This window comes from Suncus etruscus, chromosome 14, assembly GCF_024139225.1.
Source record: "Suncus etruscus isolate mSunEtr1 chromosome 14, mSunEtr1.pri.cur, whole genome shotgun sequence".
Classification (NCBI taxonomy): domain Eukaryota; kingdom Metazoa; phylum Chordata; class Mammalia; order Eulipotyphla; family Soricidae; genus Suncus; species Suncus etruscus.
The window spans coordinates 33,657,869-33,670,483 of NC_064861.1; the positions used below are offsets into that span (position 1 = coordinate 33,657,869).

The following is a 12,615-nucleotide window of genomic DNA, read 5'->3' on the forward strand; positions in this document are numbered from 1 at the left end:
TTTCTGTGTAGTTATTTCTATAACTGCACTCACCACTCTTTGTGGTGAGCTTCATGAAGTGAGCTGGAAGTTCCAGCCCTCCTCTCATTGTCTCTGAGGATTGTTGCAAAAATGACTTTTATTTTTCTTAAAACCCATAGATGAGTGAGACTATTCTGCATCTCTCTCCCTCTGACTTATTTTACTCAGCATGGTAGATTCCATGTACATCCATGTATAGGAAAATTTCATGACTTCATCTCTCCTGACAGCTGCATAATATTCCATTGTGTATATGTACCACAGTTTCTTTAGCCATTCGTCAGTTGAAGGGCATCTTGGTTGTTTCTAGAGCCTGGCTATTGTAAATAGTGCTGCAATAAATATATGTTTGAGGAAGGGGGTTTTGTATTGTATTCTTGTGTTCTTAGGGTATATCCCTAGGAGTGGAATAGCTGGGTCAAATGGGAGCTCAATTTCCAGATTTTAGAGAAATCTCCATATCATTTTCCATAGAGGTTGGCCTAGACGGCATTCCCACCAGCAGTGGATAAGAGTTCCTTTCTCTCCACATCCCCATCAGCACTGATTGTTCTCATTCTTTGTGATGTATGCCAATCTCTGTGGTGTGAGATGATATCTCATCGTTGTTTTGATTTGCATCTCCCTGATGATTAGTGATGAGGAACATTTTTTCATGTGCCTTTTGTCCATTTGTATTTCTTTTTTATCAAAGCATCTGTTCATTTCTTCTTCCCATTTTTTGATGGGATTAGATGTTTTTTTCTTGTAAAGTTTTGTCAGTGCCCTGTATATTTTGGATATTAGCCCTTATCTGATGGGTGTTGGGTGAATAGTTTCTCCCATTCGGTGGGTGGCTCTTGTATCCGGGGCACTATTTATTTTGAGGTGCAGAAGCTTCTCAGCTTAATGTATTCCCATCTGTTGATCTCTGCTTCCACTTGTTTGGAAAGTGCAGTTTCTTCCTTGAAGATACCTTTAGTCTCAATGTCATGGAGTGTTTTACCGATGTGTTGTTCTATATACCTTATGGTATCAAAGTCTTTAATCCATTTGGATTTTACCTTCATACATGATGTTAACTGGGGGTCTATGTTCTCTTTTTTGCAAGTGGCTAACCAGTTTTGCCAGCACTACTTGTTGGAGAGGTTTTCCCTGCTCCACTTAGGATTTCTTGCTACTTTGTCAAAACTTAGGTGATTGTATGTCTGGGGAACATTGTCTGAGAACTCAAGCCTATTCCACTGATCTGAGGGTCTGTCTTTATTCCAATACCATGCTGTTTTGATAAGTAATCTTGTGAAAAGAGCCATTTTGGCTAAGGGGAGGGATAGGAAGAGGTGGATAGACTGAAACCCAACTACAAACATGCTTGTAATCATGGTGCTTAAATATTTATAATTTAAAAAAAGTTTTAAAGAAAATAAAAAGAAATTTGGCCTATGTTTCCACACTGTAAAATATAAAACACATGGAGTAAAAAAAAAAAAAAAAAAAAAAAGAAAAAGAAAGTGACCTAAGAACAGTAGTTGAGGTTCATGGACACTTAGTAGCACTGAAGGTTCAGTAATTTTGTACATCAAAACCAAACCATTAACATGTTATAATTTATTGGGGCCGGGCGGTGGCGCTGGAGGTAAGGTACCTGCCTTGCCTGCACTAGCCTAGGACGGACCGCGGTTCGATCCCCTGGCGTCCCATATGGTCCCCCAAGAAGCCAGGAGCAACTTCTGAGCGCATAGCCAGGAGTAACCCCTGAGCGTCACTGGGTGTGGCCCAAAAAAAAAAAAAAAAATTTATTGGGGCCGGGCGGTGGCGCTAAAGGTAAGGTGTCTGCCTTGCCAGCGCTAGCCTAGGACGGACCGCGGTTCGATCCCCGGTGTCCCATATGGTCCCCCAAGCCAGGAGCGACTTCTGAGCGCATAGCCAGGAGTAACCCCTGAGCATCAAATGGGTGTGGCCCAAAAACAAAACAAAAAAAAATTTATTAACATTAATAGGTTATAACCATATTATCATTTAGATTTTTTTTTTTTTTTGGTTTTTGGGCCACACCCGGCAGTGCTCAGGGGTTACTCCTGGCTGTCTGCTCAGAAATAGCTCCTGGCAGGCACCGGGGACCATATGGGACACCGGGATTCGAACCAACCACCTTTGGTCCTGGATCGGCTGCTTGCAAGGCAAACACCGCTGTACTATCTCTCCGGGTCCTATCATTTAGATTTTAACAAAAATACAATTTTCAAATATTACTTTATGGGGACTGGAGTGTGTTGGGAGAGTATTTGCCTTACAAGCGGCTTACTGGGATTCGATGATCACCACATGAAGCCACCAGGAATGATCCCTGAGCACAGAACCAGGAATAAACACTGAGCACTCTATTGTATCAACACCCCCCCCCCCAAATAAAATAGAATGTTTACTTTCTTTTTGGTTTTTGGGCCACACCCGGCGTTGCTCAGGGGTTACTCCTGGCTGTCTGCTCAGAAATAGCTCCTGGCAGGCACCGGGGACCATATGGGATACTGGGATTCGAACCAACCACCTTTGATCCTGGATCGGCTGCTTGCAAGGCAAACACGGCTGTGCTATCTCTCTGGTCCCGAATGTTTACATTTTTGTTTTTGCATCACATCCAGCAAAACTCAGGAGTTACTCCTGGCTCTACACTTAGGAGTTAATTCTGGCAGTGCTCAGTGGACCATATGAGATGACGGGGATCAAACCCTGGTCAGTTGTATGCAAGGCAAGCACCTTACCCATTGTACCATTGCTCTGGCCCCTAAAATATTTACTTTTTTAAAAACTTTCGAAAATTGTTTAAAGAATCATGTTCAAACTCCTCTGTTGACAGTATTGATTGATCCTGTGTACTTTGGCGTTGATCTGAATCTCCAGACTCTTCTCTCTCCTCTTTATTTGTACCATATGCTTCATCTCACACTTACAATGTTCCAAATGTGCTTGATACATGTTGCCTTTGCCAAGAGCTCCCTCCTCTCAAGCTGTATACAGCCCCTCCCTTCCCCTAGCTGTCTTCATTTCATTTCCATTTTTATCCTTCAGAGTTCAAAGAGGATATTGTTTTAAAAAATTATGCTCAAATATGAGGTCCATAGTAATGGGAAATGTATTCAGCATATATAACAATAACCTCATCTACAGAATGGATTGTTGTTTTTGTTTCCCCCCTCCACTCACACCAGCATTCAGAGATGGGCAGTTTAATGCAAGTACAGGTTCTCAAGAAAACTAGGCTTTCCTCTATCGTTCCTGCCTCCTGTCTTTCCACTCTATCTTCCCACTCTGTTTTTAGTTTGTTGGCTTATCACCTCCTGGTCACAAGGCAGCTGCTACAGCTTTGGACATTGTCCATATTCAAGGGAGGGAAAGGACAGTGGGTGGAGATAATTATAATGGACTTCTTTAACAGGAAAACAAAAAGTTCCCTTTTCTACCAATCAAAAGTGGATCTCATGGCTATCCTTAAATTGTAAGAAAAGCTGGAAAATCCAGGAGTAGGGTTGTCACAACTGGCATAGACTTTTTGGTACCAAACCAAGGTTCTATTTGCATGGAAGAAGCAAGGAAAGCAATTGACAGGCCCTGCCAAAGGTAACCTTCCCAGTGCTTGTCTCCACACAAGTGATCTATTACAGCATTTCTCATTAGATTGTAAGTTCCATGGGCCTATGTCTTGTTCTCCTTTGGATTTTTGGTATCTAACACAACTGTTGCTTCATAATGGTTGGTCAATATATGGTTGGTCAATTATACAAAAAAAATTACATGCAGACATATTTACATATTTACATGTATACATAAATTTAACACATTTTATTTAATGTTTAAAAGTTAATTCATAACCCTATTCACTGTAATGGTATAAGGTCTGCTCTCTCAACAAAATCATTGAATTTTCTAGACTCAATTTATTGCTGTCATTGTTACTCTAGGAGTCAGTCCAAGCCCAGATCATCACATAATTTTAGAACTGATAGTGACTGGTTATAGTGGAACTAGCACCCCACCCAACTCTTTGGAGGAACCTGCCCAAAGCTTCCTGGTGTAGATTATCTATCTCTCCACTGCTCCTTTCAGTTTTACAAAGAAACTCAGGAATATATCTCATGGAAATAGTTGTTTTGTATCCTACGCCTTATCTAGTCATGTCTATCTCCTTTCAATAGTTGTAAACTTCCATAGAACAACTTTTTTTAAAACTTATGTTAAGCATGTCTCCCTAGACCATATAGTCATCCTTGGAATGGTACCACCATTTATGCAGCCAAAAAATCTGAGAGTTCTCAAGCTTCTTTTTCTTGTTTCTGAGTCATTTTTAGAACTGCTTGCTTCTTTATGTTACTCCCACTGTCCCCCAAGTCTAGGCTTTTCCTTCTCTCTCATGAATTCTCTTCTGGTTGGTTTTATAATCTTAACAGACTTAAAATTTTTTACTTTTCTGCAGGAGAGAGCTTTCTGAAATGTTTTAGATTAGCCATGCCATTGTCCTGCAGAGACCCTTAGATGATTTTCTGCTTTCTTCAGCAAAGTTTGAATCCCTTCACAGACTGTCTTATTTAAACTTCACATCCCTCTCTTCTTCACCTCTTTACTTTGAACTTTAAATCACAAAACAAGAATCCATTTGTATTTTCTTTCTGGCACTGCCAAATCATACCCCCTTAACTTTATTCTTGGGATTACCTCTGCTTTAAATACCTATTTAGGTTTTAGATGCTGTACTTCACTACCTACCTTACCTCATTTGCTAGTTACTCTTAGTTACTCTCATGTTTAGGAAGGCAACACGAGCTGATTTGGGAGTTTTCTCTGACTGCTCTTCCCTCAACCTTCTCATAACAGAGTTGAGTATTCTTCACCCTGTACATACCATGCTATCTAACAATTGCCCAGTGTGTATTGAATACAAATGAGCATCCATTGTCTTCCACGGAGGGGTACTCATGATTTTTCTATTTCTTCAGTGCTGGCACAAGAAAGGCAACCAGTTCATTTCTATTTACTAGCTAAATGAAAGAGTGGAAAGGAGTTGGGGGTGGAGCTGGAGAGGGGAAGTAACTTTCAGATATGTCAAGTAGGCTGAAATGTTTTAACATAATTTTTACTTTTAAAGAGGCAGTGTTTTTATAGCAATGTATACATATATTTCTATATATGTACTTTAAATGTTATGTAATATTCTTGATAAAGATATATTCTGCATTTGGTTTTTAGGTTAAAGCCATTCACATTCACCGTGACATGTTCTCAGTTCAAAATGGCTTGCTGACACCAACATTAAAAGCTAAGAGACCCGAGCTGAGAGAATACTTCAAAAAACAAATAGAAGAGCTTTACTCAATCTCCATGTGAAGTTCAAGGAAAGTTCTTCTCAGTATAATGGACTGTGTAGCAATATTATAGTTACTCCTGAAAGTAATGAGTCAGCCTAATGGCACAGATGAAAATGAACGAGCACGTGACCATATGACAGCCTTTTCCTGTCCCAAGAGGTCTTTAACAATATTTTCTCTATCATCACTGAGTACACTTTATTTTTATTAAAATGAATTGTAGTGAGCTGCTAAAATATTGCAAATGACAATGTATAAAAATCAAGACTTTTTTCAAGAACCGTGTACCACTAAAAGTAATATATTCTCAATGTTCACAGCACTATTAAACATAAAGAAAAATATAACTAATATATTGTACTCAATTCTTTGTGGACTACTAACCAGATACAGCAAATATCTAGACAATATGGACTACCTCATTTAATAATGTCAAATTACAATGAAACCAGACTTAAAAATTAAAAATAGGTGTACAGAATCATGCTAAAATAAAACATGATAGCTCACACTCTAGAACTTTGATTCTTTAAATATGACAATCCTTATCAATGTGAAAGTCTTATCATTTGTACTTTTATCCATGAAAAACGTAAGTTCAGATGTTCTTAAGCCAAGTGTGATGCTAATATAGCTTTTTTTTTTTTTTTTTTTTTTTTTTAGTTTTTGAGCCACATCTGGCAATGCTCAGGGGTCCTGGCTCTGTGCTCAGGACTCACTCCTGGCAGTGCTTGGGGGACCATCGGGGATGCTGGAGATTAAATCCAGGTCAGCTGCGTGCAAGGCAAGCACCTCATCCACTGTACTTTTGCTCCAGCTCCCCCTAATACAGCACTTAACAAAAATCTTCCACACATTTTCTCATTTATTAAGCTCATTAGAATTTAGGAACTACCTAGAAAAATGTAACATAAAACTACCAGGATAATGCGATATCCATGGACTTATGGCCACAACAAACTCTAAAAGATATATGTTGACTTTATTATGAAAAGACATATGGAAGAGATGGAGAAGAAACCCAACATTATTTCTCAGATTGGGCAGCAATTAATGTACCTAATATTCCTCACTGGCTTTTTACAGTCTTATATTCTTAATATTATCCAGGCCATGCATTCTTGAGAAACTCAATTTATGAACAATTTCACTTTCTTTAGTAACACCCTCAAGGCAGGATATTGAAAGGAATAAATGTTATTTCCAAATAAAATTTTTTTCAGCAATATAACTTTGAAGAACCTCTTCAAAATACTCTTAGAAAACTATGTAAGTCTACCATAGATGTTCTTGGATCTGGGTGCCAACAATTTTATAAAAAGTAAAGCCAACATGGACAGCAATTAAATTTCAAGCTGCAGACTGTACATTTGAAAGAGAAACTGTCCTAGGACAGTTTTCTTCAGGAGAAAAGAAAAGCAGAGGTGAGGCATTATTCATAGTGTAGAGGCTCTTTCCACTGCAGTAAATCTTATCTGTTAAATAAATGCTTTTGGTTAAAAGCTGCATCATCACACAGACCTGCTGGATGAATCTGCATGAATGATATGTACTTATTTTAGTCTTCACAAAAATGTGCCAGTTTTCCGATGGATTTATTGAATATTTTACATATACATGGGCACATTTTTTCCTGCACACCCATCATTTGCACTTACAAATTTGACTTTTAATGATCCAGTTCTATGAACATTAGTTTTAAAGATATTTTTAATAAAAGGATACTAAAATATCTAAGGTCACATTTATAGGGCATAAATACTTTATGCTTACTATATGTTTGACTAATCAGTAAAAAACGCTTACCTGGATTAGATAAATATGTTTTAAAGTTTGAGTAGATTCATATTTTAAAGAAAATAAAACTATTACCTTTTATCTTTCCATTTAATTAAAACTTCATAGTTGGCTTTGTTTACAATGGGACAGAGTAATATAAGCAATCTAAAACAAATATTTTTCCTATTATTGTCTCATAGTCTTTATAAAAATGAAGGTTATGGACAACTTAATATTTCTGCCTTTCTCACTTTAAATTCTGATGTTTCCATTAGTGATCCTGATTTGTGTGAAAATTATCACACATGGGCCAAAAAATAAATTACATCAGTTGTACTGAGAGAAGTAAACAGTGGGCCCCAAATATGTTGCATGTACATTTATTTATTCTTCTGTTTAATGCCACTAATTTTTTAATAAAGGAAAAATTAAACAATATGTGTTAATGTAACAATCCTTCTTGCTTCAGATTTTCTATCTTCATTCTGGGGGAAAAGTTTGTTTCTTTTGAACCATTCTAGAAAAACGGCTATTATGGATTTAACACATTCACATTCCTATGGGTATCATTTCCTATTTCTGGCTCTGAGATCAATTTTTTAAGCATTAAGATATCCTTAAATGTTTTGTCTTTTATGTTACATATATATGTTACATATAAATGTTCTAGTAATCCTCACTTTTTACAAATTGATGTTTAAACTAAAAAATGGGTTATCGGGGCCGGGCAGTGGCGCTAGAGGTAAGGTGCCTGCCTTGCCTGCGCTAGCCTAGGACGGACCGTGGTTCGATCCCCCGGTGTCCCATATGGTCCCCCAAGCCAGGAGCGACTTCTGAGCACATAGCCAGGAGTAACCCCTGAGCGTTACCGGGTGTGGCCCAAAAACCAAAAAAAAAAAAATGGGTTATCACTTTTTCCTTTTACCATCAAAGATGTTTTTATGACATATTCACCTCCAGGTGAGAAAGAACTCTTACAAGTTGTAACGTGCAGGCTTAGCTCCACATATTAGAAACTCAGATCAAAAGCCCAAGGAATCAACATATTATGTCTTTCTTATATGAGCAACTTAATCATTTTTCTAGATTTAGGTAAAATTGTAAGCATGAGAAAAATAGACATTCCCATTACAGTTTTTTTTGTTTTTGTTTTTGTTTTTTTGTTTTTTTGGGTCACACCCGGCATCTCCTGGCTCTATGCTCAGAATATCGCTCCCCTGGCAGGCTCGGGAGACCATATGGGACGCTGGGATTTGAACCAATGACCTTCTGCATGAAAGGCAAACGCCTTACCCTCCATGCTATCTCTCCGGCCCCTCCCATTACAGTTTTATATTGAGGTTATGTTGTAGTCAGTTAATATAATCATACTAACTATCCTATAGATCAATAATTTTTCTCCAGAAAAGAAAATTAGTTATGCTAATTTTAGTGGTAGAGCTTAGTGGCACAGCTCTTGCCTTTTACATATGAGGTCCTGAGTTAAATACCTGGCAACACACACACACACACACACACACACACACACTTATGCATGCATACATGCTTATGCTCTCAAAAAATTCCTTATTTAATGAATGTAAAGAGTGGGAAATGCATTTTTGCATGAAAAGACTGCTAATAAATTTGCTTAATATCTCAGGAAAAAGAATAATTATGTACAACTGATAGAACTATGTTTAATTAAGTTCTGGAATATTGGGCCCGGAGAGATAGCACAGCGGCGTTTTCCTTGCAAGCAGCCGATCCAGGACCAAAGGTGGTTGGTTCGAATCCCGGTGTCCCATATGGTCCCCGGTGCCTGCCAGGAGCTATTTCTGAGCAGACAGCCAGGAGTAACCCCTGAGCACCGCCGGGTGTGGCCCAAAAACCAAAAAAAAAAAAAAAAAAGTTCTGGAATATTTGACTGTTTTTATTTTAAGAAAACATTTGCAGAAGAGAAAAAGTGATCTGAGTAGTCTGAAATTTCTCTTAAGTATGTCACAGTTTTTTTTTTATGTGAACCTACTATTAACTGCACTAAAAAGGGAATTAGCATTCAAGTAAAGAAAAAGCCCAATATGAGAAACAATTAGGACACATAAGTGATTATAAGCTATATATAGCAATATATAAATACCTAGGATACAAGAATTTCTTTAATTTTTATTTTTATCATAATGGCTTACGTATCTTTCACAGTAGTATTTTAGGTACATATTAACATTGAATCAGGGGAATACCCATCACCAAATTTGCCCTCCCCCCATCCCAGTTCCCTTTCTGCAACCCATATCCCCTACCATCCCCCCCATCCCCCGGGCTGCTAGAGTAGGTGGTCCCCTCTTTGTCGAGCTTACTATTAGTGATCATATATCTGTTTGGTCCTGGTACACTCCCTTGTTTCCCCCTCTATTTAAGAGGCGGAGCTAGATAAATCGAGTTATGTGGTTCTGTTTGAAGGAAAGAAAAGCAATAGATTGGGGTACAAAATAAGAAAAAATAAAAAATATATAAAAAAGAAATCAAATACGCTGAAAATGGGCAGAGTCCTTCTAGAGGCTTTCAACCTCAGTTTGAGAGAGGATGTGAAAAAGGTAATTGAAACACCACAACAATACAGAAAGAAATATAAAATTAAATATCCAGGGGCCGGAGAGATAGCATGGAGGTAAGGCGTTTACCTTTCATGCAGAAGGTCATTGGTTCGAATCCCGGCGTCCCATATGGTCCCCCGTGCCTGCCAGGAGCAATTTCTGAGCATGGAGCCAGAAAAAACCCCTGAGCACTGCCGGGTGTGACCCAAAAACCACAAAAAAAAAAAAAATTAAATATCCAGTGAGCACTACAGCAATAAAGACAAGCACAACACAGTAGTCTCGGTTCTGAAATCAAATCATGCTGGAGTGCAAAAAGAAAGAGAAAGATAAGATAAAATAAAGTAAAATAAAATAATATTGGAGACATCAATTTCAATCTCTACACCAAAATAAAGACATCAAAAAAATCAATCGATAAATATGTGGAAAAATGATTGTTTTGTGCTTTTTTTTTCCTTTTCTTTTTCCCCTGCATAGTAACTACTGGGGATATTATAGAGGGAATTCCCTTGGCCTAAGAGATACAGGGTTTCTCCACCCCTGAAGTATACTGTCATGGGATTAACTATAGACTCCCTTGCATGATCATTTACTCTCCCTTCAGTGCTTTTGTGGTGTATGGAAGACTTCTACTTCGTCTTGGATGGTAAAATCAGACCTCTATATCTAGAGATCTTGGTGACTGTGCAACTCAAGGAATGGAGCTTATGGTGAAGTTTTTCTTTGTGATTTGTGAAGAAGCAGTTCTGCTTCTTCAGTGTTGTTTTAATCCATCTTCTGTAGTTGGTGGTCTTGGTCATTATGTTGCTCCTAGAATGGAGCCTGGGATAAAGTCTTCCATTATGTTTCCTGAAGACCCATTCAGTTGCAGTTGTCTCAGTCAGATCTCTGGAATTGGAGATCTTGTTTGTTGAACAAATCATAGACCAAAAGCTAGGCTAGAGCTTTTTGTTGCTGTTGGTGGTGGTTGTGGTCCCTGGATGCGTACTGTTCAGTCCTCGTTGTAACAACCAGACATCTGTATATAGCGATCTTGGCTTTTGCACAGATCAAAGGGTGACATGTTTCCTGATTTTGTCTTATCGTTGGCTGATGAGGAAGGACAACTTGCTCTTAGCTCAAGTTATTCCCATTTTTTCATTTTCAGGTTATCAATTTAGAACTGGCACATGTTGGTGTCAGAGCAGCAATATGAATGCTCTGGAGAAGATTTGGCTCCTGGAGCTGTTGTGGAGAACTCTGTCGTTTCTATGTCTGGGATCCAGGAGTCGAGGCTGGATGGTCGGTGTCTAGTTTCCTAGAGTCTAAGTTGTTTCCACATGACATACGTTCAGGGTGGGAGATGTCCCTGTATTGTAAACAAGTATGAGTTCTTATCCCTAGTAGATAAGAGCTTGTTTTTACACATAAAATTTCCCCTTTGTTTACTATGTCTTTGCAGGAACAAGTGGTGCTACATTATATTGCTGGTGGATTTGGGGGTGGAGAGAGAAGAAAACAGAAACCCTACAAAAACTAAGACTATATATGCTCACACATATCTAAAGAAAAAAAAGTTTTTATTTAAAAAAAAAGATTAAATAAAAGACGTAATTAAAGGAATAAAGTGGGGCCGGGCGAGATAGCATGGAGACAAGGCACCTGTCCTTCCTGCAGAAAGACGATAGCTCAGATCCCAGCATCCCATATGCTCCCCCATGCCCACTAGGGGCGATCTCTGAGGATAGAGCCAGGAGCACCCTCCGAGTGCTGTCAGGAGTGACCCAAAAGAAGCAAAAACAAATCAAATAAAAAAACAAAACAAACAAACTAAAAAGAACAAGAATAAAAAAGAAAAAAAACTAAGAAAAAGGGAGAAAGTGATACAGGAGATTACATTTGGGGAGAAACAGGATAAGAGGTAGCGTTATATAGGTCTATACTTATGATGAAAGTATAGGCCTCCCCATTGTCTTTTGAGATTTCCTTGTGAGGTATGGGATCCAGGCAGGGAGGTCTTGGGTAGAGTTCTTGCAGTGGGGGTCCTTTGGAGCTAGTTCCAATATCAAGCCACAGTTCACATTAGGGAGAGGTGATTAGGAGGGCCACACTGCATGGGTCAGTCGGGGTGTTGGTTGTATTTTCTTGCCGGAAACGAGGTGAGAGTTTGAGTGGGTATCTCTTCACTTGGGTAGTGGGTACTGGCTTGTTGGGGTAGGAGGTCGGTCTTGATGCCTAATGGATTAAGAACTGATGGTGAAGAGTTATAATGTGGTGGGGATATAGGGGGTGGGATTGAGGGATGAAAGGATAGTCGGATTTCTGGAGGAGGGAGAGGGAATACTATATGGGAGGGGTTATATAGGGTATAGGTATGGGTTGTTTGTGGTTTAGGTTTGTCCCTTAAGGGGGATTCCTATCTCTGTGTGCTCCTGCCCACATATAAACATATAGAAGTTAGCTTACGTGTATATTAATGTAGAGAGGTGAGGAGGGCAAAAGGTGCATTGAGTACAGAAAGATAGGTAAGTATAGTACTTATAAGGAAAGGAAACTAATAGATCAACTTTTGGGTATGTATAGGTTTTGTGTCTCAAGTACTGACCATTGTGTTAATGAGTTCTATCTATATAGGTGTTTACTCTTTGCAGTATTGTCCTCAGCACCCTATATGTCAGCTTTCCTTTCCTATAGATGAGGTAACTGTGTGGTTTTTATTTGACATAGATTGAATTGATGATAGTGAGGAGGAGAAGGTGGAAGAAGAGAGAGACAAGAAGAGAGAATAGGAAAAACAAAACAAACCAACAATCAAGCAACAACAACAACAACAACAACAAAAATACGAAGTAATGAGAAGGGAGGGTATAAGAGCAAGTGCATGTTAGTTTGGTTGAATGTGTTTGATGCTTAGGCCC

General features: G+C 38.7%; 1 protein-coding gene across 4 annotated transcripts in view; it reads left to right on the forward strand.

The window, feature by feature from the left end:
• The window catches only part of ACSL6 (acyl-CoA synthetase long chain family member 6), a 79,532-nt gene extending 71,955 nt beyond the window's left edge, over nucleotides 1–7,577 (forward strand). For all 4 annotated transcript variants that reach the window (XM_049786731.1, XM_049786732.1, XM_049786734.1 and 1 more), the window contains exon 21: nucleotides 5,242–7,577. In XM_049786731.1, the coding sequence (XP_049642688.1) occupies nucleotides 5,242–5,379 (138 nt within the window). In that variant the 3' untranslated portion in view covers nucleotides 5,380–7,577. The remainder of the gene's footprint in view (nucleotides 1–5,241) is intronic.
• The last annotated feature ends 5,038 nt before the right edge of the window (nucleotides 7,578–12,615 follow it).